Genomic DNA, 19,395 nt, shown 5'->3' with positions numbered 1-19,395 from the left:
AATCCTAAAAGATTCCCCTTCTGCAGCTCCTGGGCTGCATTCTGGAAAGGTTCCTGTTGTTATTGTGCCCACTTTGAGACCAAAATAAAGACTTTATAAAGTCTTAACTTTTTGTATGCAAATCTTTTTATGTACACGGAGGCGGGCTGTCTTGTGTCCGTTAGTCGTCCTCCTGTTGCTTTACGCCGTCCCCCATTGCTCATTTCCATATCTGAGGACGCTGCCCAGTGCTCCCGAGGTCTCGCGCATGCCCAGTGCCACTCTCGCAGGAGTGATCACTGTGCAGTGACCGCTGGTGACGTCATTGCGCAGGCGTGAGATTATGGGTGGCGCTGTGTTTGTCATCAGCAAGTACCTGCCCATAATCTCGTGCCCTCGCTTTTCACTCTGCCTCCACTGTTATGCTGCTCCGCTCCTCCCATCTATTTCCTCCTCCAGAGAAAGATGGGTAAGAGGTGACGTGGGGTTATCTGGCCAGCGCTTGCGCAGAACGGTGGAGGCAGAGGGGAAAGCGTGGGCACAAAATTATGGGCGGGTACTTGCTGATGACAATCACAGCGCCGCCCATAATCTCACGCCTGCGCAATCCCGTCACCAGCGGTCACACTGTGCACAGTGCATGGTCCCGCTAGAGTGGCACTGGGGCATGCGCGAGATCTCGGGAGCACTGGGCGGAGTCCTGAGGTATGGAAATGAGCAATGGGGGACAGCGTAAAGCGGCAGGAGGGCGACTAACGGACGCCAGACAGCCCGCCCCCGTGTAAATAAAAAAAAAAAAAAAAAAAAAAAGAAGATTTGCATACAAAAAAAAAAAAAGTGTGAGACTTTATAAAGTCTTTATTTTGGTCTCAAAGGGGGCACAATAACAACAGGAACCTTGCTAGAAAGCAGCCCAGGAGCTGCAGAGGGGGAATCTTTTAGGTTTATTGCAAAATTTCTGCTCACAGTTTCCCTTTAAACATTATATGTTCTCCTATATTGACAGCATTGGTTTTTCCTTAGAAACCTTGCATTAAAAAAAAGTAAACAATATGGTTAATTTACACAGTGAGCACATCTAGGCCTAAAAGGAAACATACCAATACACAGCCAGCACTGGTGGATATCCACAGCAAAAGAGGTTATTAGCCCTAAACGCAAGTCATGTTTCAATGCCCAAGCATTATTAGAAGATCTCAGATCCCACCCAACAAGCGATCCATTGACTGTGGCATAAGCCAGTACAGACTGTGATCCTGAATTGAACTGATGTATATCTATTACACATCCCTCTTCTCGTGGATCCAAAAACCTAGAGACAAAAAAGCAAAAATGTGAAAATATAACTTTGGATTAAAACCATGGATAAATGCAGAACGCTAGAGAACTGTAGCTGTTTTCAGGGGGCACAGTATGTCACGTGGCCTGAACCTGGGGGGGGTAAGCCAGAATCCCCCCAAAAAGATCTGCATAAATGAATTGTAGTCTGAACACACACTCTTGAGTGACAATGTAAAAGGCAGACTCTGCATTAAGATGACGATTGGCAGCTTTGTAGCTTGTACAATTCATCACATTGTTACCATCGCTCAGGTCACACTGGGAGCAGCCTGTATATAGCATCCAGTATACAAAGTATGGAGCTTATTGTGAAAAATGTGGCTTTGCATGCTTCTTTTTTCCCCCCCGTAAGCCAATGTAAAGGCCACAGAGTGTAAAGGATCCAATATACATCAAAATTTATCCATAATCTTAATTTTCATCCAAAAATAAAAACTTAAAGTCTGCATTTACCTGCTGAAGTGGAGCGGTCAGCGACAACAGCAGCAAAAAGTAAAACCCTACTGTTTAAAAAGCAGTGGAGTAAAGGTTTAAAATATTTCGAGGGTTTTTTTTTTTACTCCTTTTCACTAAAACTATACATTTTGCAATGTTCACACTGGCCAGTGCCAGAAAAAAAAAAAAAACTCTAAGTTCCAATTTCAGGAAACAATACATGAACATTAGCCACAATGAACAGGGTCAGGTGTGACATTGTCTATTTTGATTGGTGGATTCTATCGGTTATCAGATGCTGTGTGTTATTAGCCCTGTATATAGAGGCGCTACCAGTCATTTAATCCTGCCTTTGCTGATAAGGCAACTGCTGTAAACTCTTCTTGAAAGAAGAGCCCCAGTGACCAATGTAAAAATTGCATGATTGCTAAAGATGGTTTAAACAGAAAAAAAAAACAAAAAACCAACACACACACACACACACACACACACACACACACACGTGGGCCCGCTCATTATCACTTTTCATATGCACTGCATCCCGACATCCATCATCTCAGCCCTGAAGACGGCGCTGACAGGTGGGCGGGAGGTGCACACATATTTAACAGCCAGCCCGGTAATCACCCATGGCAACTACAGCATGGAGTGATAATGTGTGGCTATATTCACTGCCCCCCGCGTGTCATCAGCGAATACGTACGACATACTCACCAGCCACCGATCCCTGCAGCATCACAATGTCCTCCTGTCTGCCGATTCGCTGAGGTCTGGAGAGCGGTGCGCACAGTGATGACATCATCCCTGTGCGCACAGGTCCACACAGGTCAGCGGCCCTGCTGCTGGCACAGACAGGAAGACTAGCGATGCTGGGTGGAGTGAGGAAAGGAGAGTATAAACATTTATTTTTTTTTGTGCCACTGGATGCAGGCCATATACCATGATGGGGGTTTATAGCAGGATGGGGGCACATAACAGGATGTGGGCATCTACGGTACATGGATGTGGTCACAAACCAGGATGAATGACAAATATATACAAGGATGGGGATCATATATACAAGGCAGGAGGATCATTACCAGGATGGGGTATCTTAGAGAATTAGGGGACATTAACCCCATAACAGTGTCAGCAGCAGATCCTCGCCCCATAAGTGTGTCATGACCACATTTTTTGCTTAAAATTTTATTTTCCTCCTCTAAAACCAGGGTGCGTCTTAATGTCCGGTGCATTTTATAGTCCGAAAAATACATTTGCATCACAAAAGAATCTGGACTTAAACCATAGATCCCTTTCTGAAGACAGCTTAAAACCATAAACAGTATAGCAATAAAACATACCTGCTTTGTATTGTGTGAACTTTGGGCGATTTGGGGGGTTTAGAGGCTTCAATTGCAAGAAGTTGAATGTGGCCATTGTCTGAAGCCACGGCTACGTACTGTGATCCTTGGCAGAATGTCACAGATTTAATATTTCCACCGATGCGAGAATAAGTCACTATGGACCTAAATCATAAATAGGATAGTCAGTGAAACACAGAGCAGCGAGTATCTCAGAAGATCATCCCAATAATTTGTAGCGCTTACTAAACTGATAGGTTCACAAACTTCATGCATTTTTCTCATGTTCCTTCCTAGATGTGCAGATGTAAAGAGGTGTCACAAGCAGGCATGAGCTGGTAGAACTTACAGTAAAATGTATAAGGCTGCGCGTACAATAATGTCACTGCCTTAAAGGAGTTGTCCAACAACAAAGTGCATTTTAATGAATAGATGTTGGAATAAAGATAATAAAAAAAAAAAAAAAAGCTACACAATTGGATATGTGGTAATGTGGGGCTAATGTTGGTTGGCTTCAGATCTGCTCCTTACTTGGTGCTCAATAGTAAAAGGGGTAATGAATTATTCTAGGCCCCCTTCACATGTCAGTGATTCTGGTACGTTTGGGTTTTTTTTTTTTAAATTTATACGTACCAGAATCACTGACATACACAGACACATTATAATCAATGGGTCTGCTCACACATCAGTGATTTTTCACTGAACGTGTCTCCGTGCAGCGTACACGCGTGTCCATGACTCTGCACGGAGAAAAGAAGGATTTTTGTGTACTCACCGTAAAATCTTTCTCTGAGTCTTCATTGGGGGACACAGGACCATGGGTTATGCTGCTGTCACTAGGAGGCTGACACTACGTAGACAGAAAAAGTTAGCTCCTCCCCAGCAGTATACACCCCGAGCCGGAGGCGGGCTTAATTCAGTTTAATGCACAAGCAGTAGGAGGAGAACCAAAAAACAAACATAGATAAGTCAAAGTAAAAATTATAACCAAGTCACCGTGCGACAAGTGGCCTGGGAATATGGACCACTGAGGCAATAGGCAGGCAATATGTAACACAAGACAAGCAGGGTGGGTGCTGTGTCCCCCAATGAAGACTCCGAGAAAGATTTTACGGTGAGTACACAAAAATCCTTCTTTCCCTATCGTTTCATTGGGGGACACAGGACCATGGGACGTCCAAAAGCAGTCCCTGGGTGGGAAGAGAACAAGCACCGGAGATAGGTAGGAAATAGCTTCCCCCTGTCGGGCTTGACCCAGACCTGCAAGCACCTACCTTGTTACAGGTGTGCTACTGCCGCCCGCAAAACTTACACCAAGACTGGCCTCTGCCGATACTTGGGTGTGATCATGGTAGAACCTAGCATAGGTATGCAGACTACACCAGGAGGCGACCTCGCGGACCTGGCCGGTCGACGTCTGAAGTCCAATCGTCCAAGATGCTCCCATTGCACGGGTAGCGTGCGCCTTCACTGCCCGAGGCGGGGATCCGTTCTTCATGCGATAGGCCTCAAATATAGCGGAATTGGATCCAGGTGGCAATCTTGGCCTTGGATGCCGGCATGCCCCTCTTGGGACCGGGTAGAAGGATGAACTGACTGTCGGAGTAACCGAAAGGTGCGGTCCTGAGAACTTAACAAAAACTGAGAGCTCGTACCAGGGCCAGAGGAAATCAGGCCCCTTTCAGGCTGAGAGAAGGACTAGGACAGAATGACCGAAACCCAATCTCGTCATCTGGGTGGAACGGCGAGACAGCCCTGGACAGAAAGAGGGGTCTGGCCGGAGCACCCCCGCCTTTCCAGGTGGAGGACCAGAAAAAAGGGGGAGAAAAAGGACCAGAGAGGACTGCCCGCTCTGACGCCCTTCGTAAAAAACGTGATGGCAACGAGGAACCCACTTTCCAAAACAGGTGAGAACAGGAGGAAACTCGGAAAGGTACAAACAGGATACCTTGAAGCGAACCCATCACCAGATAAGGGTCCCACGTCTCTAGTGGACGACGATACAGCCGAGCCAGATGGGTGACTCCCTGGGTAGTACCCGGGATCCACTAGTAAGGCCGTCAAATTTAGGACCTTTGAGCCTTGGTGGAAGAGAGGACGGTCTGTACGGTGCCACGGGGCAACTGCGAGGAGCTGAGCGAGTTCTGCGAACTATGCTCGGCTGGGCCACTCTGGCGCCACCTTCTGCCTTGATTTTCTGGAGAACCCTTAAAATCCTGGGAAGCAGAGGGAAGATGCACGGGAGCCTGAACTGACTTCACGACAGGGCGAGGGCGTCGACACCTAGACCAGGTGGAGGGAGCACCACTCGAACCGTGGACTTGATAGTTGAATCGGGAGGCCATTAGGTCCCCGACCGGAGTCTTCCTTCGCCGAAGATCTGGCTGGGGACTTCTCTGTTGAGGAACCATCTGCCTGACGCAAGGCCTTCCCTGCCGAGAAAAGAGGCCGTCCAATTGTCCACGCTAGGGATGTGCACTGCCGAGATTAGAGAGTGAAGAGGCCCGGCCCAGTGGAAGATCTTCTTGACTTCACCCATTGCCATGATACTCGTTGCGCCTTCCTGGTGGATGATGCACGCCACCACTGTGGCATGGACCAACTGGAACCTGACTGGGCAATCCAGTCCCGGTGCTGAAATCGTAGCCCGGCTAACCGGATGGCTGATTTCCGGAATGTTGATAGGGAGACAACACTCTAGAGGTGTCCAACGGCTTTGTGCTGTGGGATGGTGGAAGGCACACCCCAGCCTTGGAGATCGGTGACAGTGGACACTATCCTCCAGAGGAGAAGAAGAAGAGAAGGGACCCTCCCAAGGGAGGTTGCGAAGACTGGTCCCTTAGGAAGGGAATGGCGGGTCACCAGTGATAGACGGAACCAGCGGTCCATAGCAAGGAGAGATTTGACCCCCTTCTTCAGCAGGGCCCGCTGGAAGGGCAGACGATGAAAACTGGGTACAGTGTACCGCCTCTATCCCCGCCGTCCACTGACCGGGGACTCGCATACCAAAACCGATGGAAACCGGGTGCGGATGGCAGAGAGTACGGAGGCCTCGGTGCAGGGAAGAGAACTACTCTTGTGTGAGGAGTACCTGACCTTGGACGGTATTGAATACCGTGCCTAAAAGGGATGATCCGCCGGGCCAGGGTCTGAGAAGACCATTTCCGATAGATCAGCTACTCTAGTAGCGAAAAGGTGACGATGGCTACCTAAACACCTAGACGACAATCCTTGAGGGGAAAACTCTTGACCACCAGGTCGTCCCAGGGCGGAGTGACTATAACAGTTCTGGAGTGTAGGATGGGCATGGCAGCCGCCATGATCTCTGTAAGGACTCTTAAGAATGGAAGTGGTCCATTGCCTCGCAAGGTGGAGGAACTATTGGTGGGATAGAAGCGCCCTGAAAAAGGTTGAGGCGCGAAAGGACTGGAACCGGGCGGTGGAGCGACGCACCTGGATGCGTCTGGGCCGATGCTGGGGAGGAAATGAATCTCTTCCCTCACGTAGCCTAGGGGATCAACTGGACTAGCCTATCTCCGAAAGGACGTTCCCCTAAGAGCGGAAGGGAAGGCAGCGGCTCCTTAGAGGTCGCTTCCGCATTCCAGATATTGAGTCAGAGGGCTCAACGGGTGGTCACACTGCTGCTAGAGGCTTAAGCTGTGCCGCTGGCAGACACCAGGGCTGTGTTGAGAAGGTACTCACCGAAGATGTCAACCAGTTCTGAATCGGCAGAGATGGAACGTAGTCCGCTGCATAGGGTGTCCGTGGAGTCCCTGAGAGACGTCACGTTAGGGATGAGAAGCCAGGCGGAACACTGGCGGGTCGATCACAGGGTAGCATGCCCATTCTCTCCGGAGCCCTTTGGAGAAGGGATAATGACAACAACAAGACTTACCGCTGGCAAACGACGTATCTGGTTGTTGGCTGTGATCACGCAGTAACTCGGCGAACTACTGGATGTCCACTGGATGTCCACTGAATACATCATGGGTCCGCCAGAGACGTCTGAAAGGAGACCTGTGTGCTCAGAGAGGAGAAGAGGACTCTCCGTACCTTTATGGTCTGACTCACCGTTTCTACCAGGCTATTCGTCATAAGCCGACCATCAGGCGCCTGCTCGGAATCCAGCAGAGGCGGTACGCCTGAGCCATCACCCGAAAGGTCGAAAGGCTTCCGGAGGAGCGGCAGTCTGGACCTGGGGATGAAGGTGAAACCTGGGGGGCCGCCGAAGACTAGATCTGGCGGGCCCGCTTCGAGCAGTGGATAAAGTCCCTGGTACGGGACTCACTTCCCCGAGGGGATCACGCCAGTCCTGTGGAGGTATGACAGAGCGTCGGCCAGGGACGCAGCGCATGCGCACCAACCCGAGGGACGTCAGCGAGGGGATTTATGGCCTGAGGCCGGGGCGCTAACCAGCCGACAGGGGCGGGATACCGGGGCCTGCAGTGTCAGGGGCCGAGGTGGCTGTAATCACTAAAAACCGACATCATTTGGGGAAATTCACAATTTAGGGTATAGCAATCTTGACCTTCAACGGTCCGGGATAACTAACTATTCAAGCTCTGAGTACTCTATATACTAACCCTATTGAGATGTCAATTTGGGGGAATATTGTATCTATGATGCAAACTAGTTGGCCCGAATAAGCACCTGAAGAGTTAATATATATATCTACATATACTATAGTAAACTCAACCCTTGATAGAAAAAAAAAAAAACACTATCAATATATGATTGTGGCTGTTTTGAGTTAAATTTCCCTGTTATAAGGGTTGCTGACCGGGAATATAATATAATATAATCTATATCTATATCTATAATTGCCTTAGTCTGTCTGTCTGTCTGTCTGTCTGTCTGTCTGTCTGTCTGTCTGTCTGTCTGTCTGTCTGTCTGTCTGTCTGTCTGTCTGTCTGTCTGTCTCCAAAATTGTGTCCTTACGGTGACACAAAGCGGATTGGCCACTGGCCTCGCCATGGCCCCGCCCCCCCGCACGGATTGGTCGCTCGCCCTGGCTCCCCCCCACACTGATTGGCCGGCCGCTCGCACAGGCTCCGCCCCCCCCACACGGATTGGCCTCTTGCCCCGCCCCCCTGCACGTATTGGCAACTCGGCCACGCCCCGCCCCCCTCACGCAATGAACGCTCGCTCTGGCCCCGCCCCCCGCACGCATCCCCCGAACTGACACAGACACGACTACCAGGTGAGTACTGTACCCCTGGGAGCCCACACCAGCATACTCCGCCAACCCAGCCGACACAAACCCTCGCATTGCTGGGGTTTGCCGCCGTATGCTGGTGTGGGCTCCCGTGCGAGTGGGGGACGTGATGCGCTGGTAACCATGGTAGCATAGTTACCAGCGCATCAAGGTCCTGCAGCGGCGGAACATCCACACGCACACACATAACAGACACACACACACACCAGATCGCATCCACACACTCACAGCATCCGGAGATATCGCTTGCTTCTCGGCCGCGATACTGTGCTGTGAGCTTCCAGGACCTGCCGGAGGATCACATGGCCAGAAGCATGTGGTATCTCCGGATGTTGTGAGTATGAGCGCGTATGTGCAATATCGTCAATGTGTGTGTGCGTGAGTGTATGCGATCGGGTGTGCGTGAGTGTATGCGATCGGATCTGTGAGTGTCGGCAGAGGAGAGAGGCTGATGTTGGGGGAGGCTGGGAGGGTGTAGGCCGAGGCTGGGAGGAGAGAGGCCGAGGCTGGGAGGGTGTAGGCCGAGGCTGGGAGGAGAGAGGCCGAGGCTGGGAGGAGAGAGGAGAGAGGCTGGGAGGAGGGAGGGGGGAGGCTGGGAGGAGGGAGGGGGGAGGCTGGGAGGAGAGAGGCTGGAGGCTGGGAGGAGAGAGGCTGGAGGCTGGGAGGAGAGAGGCTGAGGCTGGGAGGAGAGAGGCTGAGGCTGGGAGGAGAGAGGCTGAGGCTGGGAGGAGAGAGGCTGAGGCTGGGAGGAGAGAGGCTGAGGCTGGGAGGAGAGAGGCTGAGGCTGGGAGGAGAGAGGCTGAGGCTGGGAGGAGAGAGGCTGAGGCTGGGAGGAGAGAGGCTGAGGCTGGGAGGAGAGAGGCTGAGGCTGGGAGGAGAGAGGCTGAGGCTGGGAGGAGAGAGGCTGAGGCTGGGAGGAGAGAGGCTGAGGCTGGGAGGAGAGAGGCTGAGGCTGGGAGGAGAGAGGCTGAGGCTGGGAGGAGAGAGGCTGAGGCTGGGAGGAGAGAGGCTGAGGCTGGGAGGAGAGAGGCTGAGGCTGGGAGGAGAGAGGCTGAGGCTGGGAGGAGAGAGGCTGAGGCTGGGAGGAGAGAGGCTGATGCTGGGGGCAGAGAGGCTGATGCTGGGGGCAGAGAGGCTGATGCTGGGGGCAGAGAGGCTGATGCTGGGGGCAGAGAGGCTGATGCTGGGGGCAGAGAGGCTGATGCTGGGGGCAGAGAGGCTGATGCTGGGGGCAGAGAGGCTGGTGCAGCATGGGGGATGGAGCACGATGGGGGGTGTGCAGCATGGGGGATGGAGCACGATGGGGAGTGCACACCTCCCCCCAACACACACACACACACACACACTGGGAACCACAAACACCGCCCTACACAGGCACCCACACACACAGACAACGCTGCACACACACAACACCCAACACACAAACACCGCGGCATACATATACGCACATACCACGCAACACACACATTGCACAAAACATACCTCCCCAAAAACACACCACACACCCCACACCCACACAAACCGCGCAACACACACACACACACACACACACACACACACACACACACACACAACGCAACACACATACAACACCGCTCTCACCCCCCGCCACACCCAGAACATGTACAGCGCCTACACAAACACTTGGCAACATTATAATATAATATAATATAATATAATATAATATAATATATATATATTAAAATGGACGCTGAGGAGGCTGGAGTCGGGCCGAGGAGAGCGGGAAAAAACATCCACCGCCCCCACTGTGATGCCTGGGGCTGAGCGGCCGGCGGCCAATAGCGCTGCAGCGGAGGGTGGGCCTGAGACACTGGAGACAATGCCGCAGTCGGGGCTTAAATTTTGGAGCTGCCGGAGCGCGGGAAGGCAGAGACAGGCGGTCCTACCTGCGACCAGTGGTGGCGCAGCAGCGATGTCCGGTGTGCACCGCCGACTGCTGGGACGTGGCTGGGGCGCGGAGCCCAGACCGGGGCCTCAATTTTGCAGCTGCCTGGATAAGAGGGTAGGAGGGTCCTACCTGATCTCAGCGGCGCCGGGCCCAGCGATGGATGCGGTGCAGGCAGGGCGCTCTGCCCCTGCCTGTGTGCAGCGCCCCCGTCCTGGAAGACTGCGGGCTCCGGGGGAGCAGCGTGCTGATGGCAGTGAAGTGGACATCAGGATGGGGGAAAGGAGCCCCCCCTGCAGGAGAAAGCAGCGATGCGGGCCTCGTCGGATTCCAAACGCGCTGCGGGGGTCCCGTCCCTGCTGTATGCCCCTGTACGCCCTTTGGGGTGATACCGCAGGGCGAATCAGGGGTACCCATGAGGTTCTGCCCACACGCGCAAACCCGGGAGTGGTACCACGGGGATGGGCGGGGGAGAGGGCCCGAAGTCTCAAGCCCCTGCGACCCAGGGCTGCAGAGGATGAGTGATGAGGAGAATACCTGCAGAAAACGAGAAGACAGGTATGAAAGCGATGAGCGGCGCCGAAAAAAAGGAAAAAACACAAAAATCAAAATGGCTGACGGGGGCCGAGAGGGCCCACATCAGCCTCCTATGACACTAAGCTAAAACTGAATTAAGCCCGCCTCCGGCTCGGGGTGTATACTGCTGGGGAGGAGCTAACTTTTTCTGTCTACTTAGTGTCAGCCTCCTAGTGACAGCAGCATAACCCATGGTCCTGTGTCCCCCAATGAAACGATAGAGAAACAGACATTTTTCACTGACTTGTAAAACATGCACATGTCCCTCCGTGTTCCGTGATTCATGGCACACGTGGGTTGTCAATGTGCAATCCGTGATCGCAAATGGACATTACTCACCTGCCTTCACTCCTGCTGTCCATGTTGCTGAACTCCTCGGCTCTGCAGCATCCGCCCACCGCTCTCTGCAGCTACTTCCGGGTCTGCTGTTCCTGCTTTCATGAATATTCATGAGCCGGGCAGGAGCTGCAGAGAGCGGAGGCTGCACAGCGAATCGCTGGAAAGGTGAGTTGAAAATGTTTGTTTAATATGTCAGTGTTTTTCTGGTACGTGTTTCACGGCTCACACCATAGTGTGGTCCGTGGGACATCAGTGATGCCAGAAAAAAAACTGACTTTTCCACTGACTTGTGAAGGGGACCTAAAACTGTAGAAGTATAAAAGTAGGATTGTACCAAAAAATTTAAAGATTATATACTGTCCACAACAGTGACATAAGGTTCAATACAGTTTACATTGGTGAACTTGTACCAAAGTTCATAAAGGGCACAAGACAATTTCTTGTGGGATCAGCTACAAGCCTGGGGGTTGACCAAACAAAACTGGAAAAACAAGGCCGGCATCAGAGACTGAGCAACACGTGGAAATGCAGGAGCTCGGGCTTGGGAGGCAGACTCTTCTCCCAAGTGTACATTGACTTGTTAGCTACATGGGACGGTTTTATTTTTCTTCAGCCAGTGCACCAAAGATCCATTCTATTAACCCTAGGAAGCTCAGCTCAGTCTCTCCTGCCCAGCATTAATTACACAGGTGGAAAGAACTATGCAACTGCGTAGAGATCTCAGCGATGGGAAAGGGGGGGGGGGGGGCCTCATAGTCAGAAATACGGTGTGTACTGTGTCTGATCAGATCACTTCTCCTGGGCGGGAAGGGGGGCGGGGGGGAGGGAAATAGAAAAATGTATACACACAGGACAGTATGGGATTATAGCAGATTCTGTGAGGTAAAATAGACATTGAAATGTTATAAAATCACAGCAGCTGTGATCCCGTGCTATCCGGTTTGTATACTTAGCTTCCTTCGTGGACCAGGAGGTGTGGTATAATCAGACCATGTCCCTGAGCGGTCAGACAGCCAAGCCATAGCAGGGACACATGTATAAAAAGATTAATTATACACACACATATTATATATATATATATATATATAAAAATCAGTTGTTTTTTTTTATTTTTCTTTTTTTAAACACCTTCAATTGTGGAACTTCTTCCAAGATTTATTGACTAATGTGTACTTTGTTCCTGGGAAAACCCCTTGAAAAATCGCCAAAGATCCTCTGAAGGCTTCTTGTTAAATTCATAAAGTCAACAACTCCGCTTGTACTAGTTTCGGGTAGTATGTCTGATGCATAATGCAGTGTTCCTTATCTCTGTAACCCCTTCCCACATATGCATGTAACTGTTAATCTATTTCAGCAGTGGGATTCTGTAAATCAGGAGTGGGGAACCTCCGGCCATGGGCAGATTACCTTTTCTACGGCCCCCGAGAAGATTCCCAGGGACAGCAGCGCAGCATTTTGCCAGCTTTTTAAACCCAGCCTTGTACAGCGAGCTCAAGCACAGTGTTTACTACGCGAGCATGCAGTAAAGGATTACCTCCTCACGCTGCTTAGTGCCAGCATGAAGATGTACTTTGTGAGCAGAGTTAGCTCACAATGTGATCCTGTTCCATAGATGAGAGCAGCGGCTGCCCCACAGTCCCCATTGATGTATATACTCCCAGTGCCTCTCAGTGATGTATATGCCCCCAACCTTTCTGAATGCAGTGCTGTGAAAAAGAGAAATTCAGTCTTCATGATTAGTGTATTAGCTTAAATGTCTGGACACTGGTTACTATACCTTGTTGTACTGGTTTTTCCTTCCATTTTCGCACTATTCCAGATTTTTACTGTTCCATCATCTGCACAGGTAGCAAAGACTGAATGCTCATCAGAGACACGGATTCGGTTTATTGGGCCACAATGTTCATGTAAGTGTGCCACCAGCAAGCCTTTTGGGTGCCATCCTAGGAAAAACCCACACTGTTTAAAGAACTACAATATTCTAAAAAGGTCCAAATATTGGACAAAGCCGAGCACTTAAGTGAGGTTACAAAAATACTGTATCGTTATCTAAACGCTCCTGAGAGGAAGCTAACAACGCATGCTAAAATATTAAGTATCCATACTTTAAGTTCTTAGAATATTCTGTAATCCTTGTGTACCTGGACTTGAACTTTTTTTTTTTTTTTTTTTTTAGGAGGCAGAGAAAGAAATGGCTCATTAGTGGAGAAATAAGCATATAGCTCAGGTAAGATACATCAAAGGTTTCTTCTATTGACCTCTACTATGAATTTATGTACAGTTTGGTTAAAAAGTCGTGTTCGAATTAAAAGGGGTTATCCGGCTTCTTTGACTTTTTTTTTTTTATTTTCCTATTGGGCTACATTGGGGCAGGTAAGTAGATAGAGACCACTTACCTGCCCTGCTGTCAGCCCCTCTCCCCCGGCTCAGAGCGGTCATGTGACCGCTCCTGCCGCGATTTTGCTGCTTCCGGTCTTTGCACGTCTACATGGGCAGGGCCATGTTGACATGCAAATGTGGAGCAGCATGTCACCTCCCTGCTGGGTGTCTACAGTGCGAGGAGTCACCGCCCCCTTCCCTGCACCCTCCCACACATTTCCCCCGCACCTCCAGTAACCTCCCCCTGCACTGCTGTGGGGGTCCGTGACCTGGGGGCGGGGCCTGGCGGCAGCTGCCGTGGTGTCAGCTCCAGCACCGGGCCCCCTGCCCAGGATCGCACATTCAAATGTACCAGCATCACAGATCACCGATGCCGGTACATTTGAAAGTGCTGATGAGAAGCAGCGCAGCACTGCTTCTCATCACTGTCCCTCCGGCTGTCTGTGCAATCTGCAGCACAGCGGTGACGTCACTACTGTGCTGAACAGAGCACAGACAGCGCACGAACGTGCAGGAGCGGCGGGGACCGAGGACAGGTGAGTATGTACTCCACATGTGTTCCCTATAAGGATGGGGATGGGGGGGCTGGCAGAGCCATATGTGTGCGTGTGCAGAGCCATGTGTGTGCGTGTACGGTGCAGAGCCATGTGTGTGCGTGTACGGTGCAGAGCCATGTGTGTACGGTGCAGAGCCATGTGTGTGCAGAGCCATGTGTGTGCGTGTACGGTGCAGAGCCATGTGTGTGCGTGTGCGGTGCAGAGCCATGTGTGTGCGTGTGCGGTGCAGAGCCATGTGTGTGCGGTACAGAGCCATGTGTGTGCGTGTGCGGTGCAGAGCCATGTGTGTGCGGTACAGAGCCATATGTGTGCAGAGCCATGTGTGTGCGTGTGTGGTACAGAGCCATATGTGTGCGGTACAGAGCCATATGTGTGCGTGTGCAGAACCATGTGTGTGCGTTTACGGTGCAGACCCATGTGTGTGCGTTTACGGTGCAGAGCCATGTGTGTGCGTGTACGGTGTAGAGCCATGTGTGTGCGTGTACGGTGCAGAGCCATGTGTGTGCGTGTACGGTGCAGAGCCATGTGTGTGCGTGTGAGGCACAGAGCCATATGTGTGCGTGTGCAGAGCCATGTGTGTGCGTGTGCAGAGCCATGTGTGTGCGTTTACGGTGCAGAGCCATGTGTGTGCGTGTACGGTGCAGAGCCATGTGTGTGCGTGTACGGTGCAGAGCCATGTGTGTGCGTGTACGGTGCAGAGCCATGTGTGTGCGTGTGCGGTGCAGAGCCATGTGTGTGCGTGTGCGGTGCAGAGCCATGTGTGTGCGTGTGCGGTGCAGAGCCATGTGTGTGCGTGTACGGTGCAGAGCCATGTGTGTGCGTGTACGGTGCAGAGTCCGATGTGGGGCTGTTATTTGCAATGCTGTAGTGATACCAGGTCAGGTGCTGGGGAAGAATATACTGACAGGGAATGTGTGCAGGGGGCGGGCAGAGGGTGCGGCTGGACACTGGGGTGGGGCTGGACACGGATGCTGGGTGGTGACAGCTGTGACTGGGAGGTTTTGCACAGGAAGTGGTCAGTTTGCTAGAGCTGAATGTAAACAAGAAGCTGCAGAGAATAAAAGGTATAATTCAAGAGGAACAAAAGTTAGAAAACAAAAAATAATGTAGGTGTGATTTATATGACAATACAGCACAGATTAGCTTAACAAAAATGTTTGAGTTTATGTCGGACAACCCCTTTAACAGGATCTAAGAGAGAAAGCAAACATTACAGTAGCACAGATTGTCACCAGTTAGCAGTCCACATCCTTCAATCTGTCATTGAGGATAACCAACAAAATAACTGGAGGAAGAACTCAATGGTCATTTTTTAGACAGTAAATTTACAAGTAATTAAATGACATTTTCCAACGACAAATTATTAGATACGTAGCATGCCAATTTATGCCGCAAATTTGCACAACAAATTTCACCCTATATAACTTAATAGGGAAATCTATGGCAAACCGGCAGCAAAATGGTCATGTACAATATGCAGATTCATCTCCCTGCACTGCAAACGGGGGTTAGTTAGCATAAATTGCCATACTGTGTAGTTAAATCCCACGCAGCAGCTACATTTTTGAAATGTGCCCCAATTTTGTATTAAACGTTACCAATTCAAGTATACGTGTTCCCTATCTTTAAGTACATATTTCTCATATTTGATTCATCCTGGTATACACGTCCCTTAGCCTGTGCCCATCCCAGTATATATGACCACCATTCTGAATTATATGTCCCTCATCCCAGTATATATGGTACCCAATCTGATATATGGGTTCCTCATCATGGGCCCATCCTGGTGTATATGGCTCCCATAGAGGCACACACAGAGATTGGAAGTATAATTTCTCTGCTCAAACAGTGGTCTCTTCTGATGTCAGGAACTGACTTTGTGTTTAAGTGCAGAGTAAGAAGTCAATGCCATCCTCCGCCCGCCCCCCCCACCCCGTTTATACTCAGACATCAGCTTTTGACATGTTCACTGCTTCCCACACCTGGGATTATGGTCATGGGGAGCAGTGAAAAAGAATTATTTTTAATGTCAGACACACCTGATCGCCCAGCCGCTGCAGGAAGCTGGTTGATCTCATGTATCCACTATTAAAGAGACTAAATATTCACTGCTCCCCACGTCTATAATCCCACCCACCTCAGCATTGCCTTCAGTGCAGAGAGGATGACGGGATTATGGGCGTGGTGAGCAGAGAATATCTATTCTCTTTATTAGTATGCAGACAGTTCGCCCCAGAGCTGGCTCTTACCTCTTGTAAAAAACACTCCCTTCCCAAAAAGCCAAGTACATCTGTACTTTTTAAAAAAAAAAGCCACACACACCCCACTATACCCCCCCAAAAAACACACACTATATGCAGTTTGTGACTGACCCAATTTAGTCTGTTCTTAAGACTGTTGTCTGTTTACTATGGTAACATTGTTCTTCAATGTCTTCCATACCTGTTGGCGGCGGCTTACTCTCCCATTCGGCGTTCTCCATCATGTACTTTGCCAGCCTCTCGGCATTGCACTGCTCTCGCTTCTGCTGGATGAGCTGCTGAAGTTCGCTCTTGCATGTAGTCATGCGGATTTGTAGAGCTGCAGGCTGAGCTGTATTGTTGTTGGTGTGTATCGGCACTGTGGGTTTCTTTGATTGGTTTCCTACTGCCTCAGTAGTCTATGACAGATATAAATCAGACAGAACTTTAGGGTTTTATGTAATTCTAATTTTTATTCCTACAGTGCCAACATATTCCTCAGCACTTTACAATTCAGAGGGGTATTGTATAAACAAGACATTACAGAGTAACACCCTCCAGTGCATACTAAAAGAAGTGAGGGCCTTACTCAAGCTTAAAACCTATGTTAAAAAGGAATCTGCCACCAGGTTTATGCCCCCTAAGGCTGCTGTCACACCTCCAGTTTTAGCAGAGCCGGCCAATCCGGCTCTAAAACCTATGCAACGGATGTGGCGACAATACCGCATCCTTTGCATACGTTTTTTACATGCGGACGCTCTGGTTTTTGCCGCTTGCGGCAGGCTACTGAGCATGCGCAGTGGAAAAAAAAAAAAAAACAAATAAAAAAAAAACAAAAACGCATGCGGCGGCCGGATGCGGTTGTTGCCGCATGGCATGCATTGCAAATCGTGCCGCATCGGCCGGATGCGTTTTTTTTTGCCGGACAAAAAAACGCGTCAGGCAACGTTCCATCCGGCCGCTGCATCAGCTAAATCTGCCGCATGCGGCAAAAACCGGACGGAACGCAAGCCCATGCGGCACAATACGGCACTAATGTAAGTCTATGCAAAAACACCGCAATCGGCAGCAAAAACAAAAAATAAAACGGTTGCGATTTTTCTGCAAAGTGCCGGATTGTGCCGCACAGGAAAAAACGGATGTGTGAAAGCAGCCTAATCTGAGAGCAGCATAATGACACTTACTCGGCTGCTGTGCTTAGTGTAGTTTTGATAAAATCCCTGTTTTGTCAGCAGTAGATCATCATTAGAGGACTACTTGGCGTGCGGCCAGGTAGTCCAGCATATTCATGAGCTCTGTATAACTGCTAGATCTGCAGCAGAGAAAATATTGATTCTTAGTAAAATGACAGCAAACAGCCCAGTAAGTGACACATCGCTGGAATGAGGGTCTCTCTGCCTCTAAATTATGCTGCTCTCAGATGGGGGAGCAAAAACCTGGTGACAGATTCCCTTTAAAAAAGGTAAAGGTGGATTGATTTTATTTTTTGTAATTATGATATATGAATAACAGTCTAAAAAGACCCAACCTATAATGAATTATTACATAAAAGGGAAGGGGTATTTATTAAAAAAGGGTTGTCCACACAAAAAAAAAAAAAAAAATAAAAAAAAAAAAAAATATATAAATAAATAAAATATCATCCTTATTGAAGGCCCCAGGCTGAGAGAAGAACTTGGAAGTCAATAGAAAAATAAATAAATCCATACTTCTCCCGTTGGGTCTCTTAATGTTCAGTGGCCGCTGATTGGCTACAGTGGTCACATTACTCACATACCATGGGTAGTGGCCGGTATCTTCATCTTAACATTATGGATGCCAAGTTCAATTGTAACCATGGTATCACGTAAGAGACCGAGAAGGAGAAAGATCTTTAGCTGTTCCCCCATTGACAACACAACGTTATCATAAGATTACGATGGTTTGCCATGGCAGCCAGTAGCCAAAAATATCGGTTACTATAGCACCTTATCAGCTTAACATAGGTTGACAGCACTCATCTTTCACAGACTGTACCTTCCATCGTATTTGTCGTTACTTGGGCACCACCTTGTGGCCATATTGGACCATTACATCCGTTCAGAAGTACAATTAGGCTATGTGCCCACGTGTGTGCGCTCTGCACCGCAGCGTAAAGTCACTGCAGTCCGCTTCAGAGCGCAGCTGAAAAGCTCCGTTCTGAAGCTTCGGTGACTGCAGAATTTGTGCGCTCTGGATGCTGCCTCTCCCTATAGACAGAATGGAGACAGCATGCAAAGCACACAAAAGTAGTGACATGTTGCTTTTTAGAACGCAGCGATTTGGCAGCATGCAAATCGCTGCATTCTAAAACGCAACATGGCCATGGATTATGCACATTCATAGATTACGCTGGGGACGCAGGACGCATGCAGTTACGCTGCGGTGCAGAACGCACACGTGGGTACAGAGCCTAAGAAGTACTGTATATGTATATTCTTTTTAGGTGTATAGACATTGTCCTTTAATCAATCTGTCTTCACACATTGTTCTGCCCAATTGTTTGCTATACCCATTTTTGACTGAGTATTCTTTGTGTTAAAGTTTTGTATATTGTCTAGTCCTCATATTTGACTAGATTTCGTATCATACTTAACTAAGCTAGTGGTTTCACACATCCGGCTTTTCTTGACTTTGTCGGATGCTGCGCGCCCCAGAGAAAATATGGGTCTTTTTAATAAAAATATTCTCTATATTTACTTCTCTCCAGCGATGTTGTCTCCGGCTCTGCTGCCTCCCGCTCCTTATCGCCGCTCATTATACTCACTGAATATTCAGTGCCCTGAGGAGCTGGAAGCAGGAACAGCGCTGGGGACTTCAGTGCCGGGGACCGCATCGCTGGGTGCGTGAGTGAGTGAGTGAGTGTGTGTATATACATGCGCACCATATATGTGTGTGTATGCGCCCGGTGTATCCATGTGTGTCTGCTATGTGTGTGTATACATGCATGTGCGCCATGTGTGTATGCGCCCAGTGTATCCATGTGTGTCTGCTATGTGTGTGTATACATGCATGTGCGCTATGTGTGTATGCGCCCAGTGTATCCATGTGTGTCTGCTATGTGTGTGTG

The 19,395-nt window shown here is 49.7% G+C and overlaps 1 protein-coding gene across 3 annotated transcripts in view; it reads right to left on the bottom strand.

Moving 5' to 3' along the window:
* PIK3R4 (phosphoinositide-3-kinase regulatory subunit 4) overlaps positions 1-19,395 on the bottom strand; it is a 94,817-nt gene that overhangs the window by 9,551 nt on the left and 65,871 nt on the right. For all 3 annotated transcript variants that reach the window (XM_075315209.1, XM_075315211.1, XM_075315210.1), the window contains exons 12-15: positions 16,510-16,726; positions 12,909-13,074; positions 3,096-3,260; positions 1,080-1,291 (exon numbers count right to left, since the gene is read on the bottom strand). In XM_075315209.1, the coding sequence (XP_075171324.1) occupies positions 1,080-1,291; positions 3,096-3,260; positions 12,909-13,074; positions 16,510-16,726 (760 nt within the window). The remainder of the gene's footprint in view (positions 1-1,079; positions 1,292-3,095; positions 3,261-12,908; positions 13,075-16,509; positions 16,727-19,395) is intronic.

The sequence above is a fragment of the Anomaloglossus baeobatrachus genome, chromosome 6 (assembly GCF_048569485.1).
Source record: "Anomaloglossus baeobatrachus isolate aAnoBae1 chromosome 6, aAnoBae1.hap1, whole genome shotgun sequence".
NCBI classification, from domain to species: domain Eukaryota; kingdom Metazoa; phylum Chordata; class Amphibia; order Anura; family Aromobatidae; genus Anomaloglossus; species Anomaloglossus baeobatrachus.
Note: the sequence above shows the minus strand (reverse complement) of the source record. Positions and strands in the feature narration are given on the sequence as shown.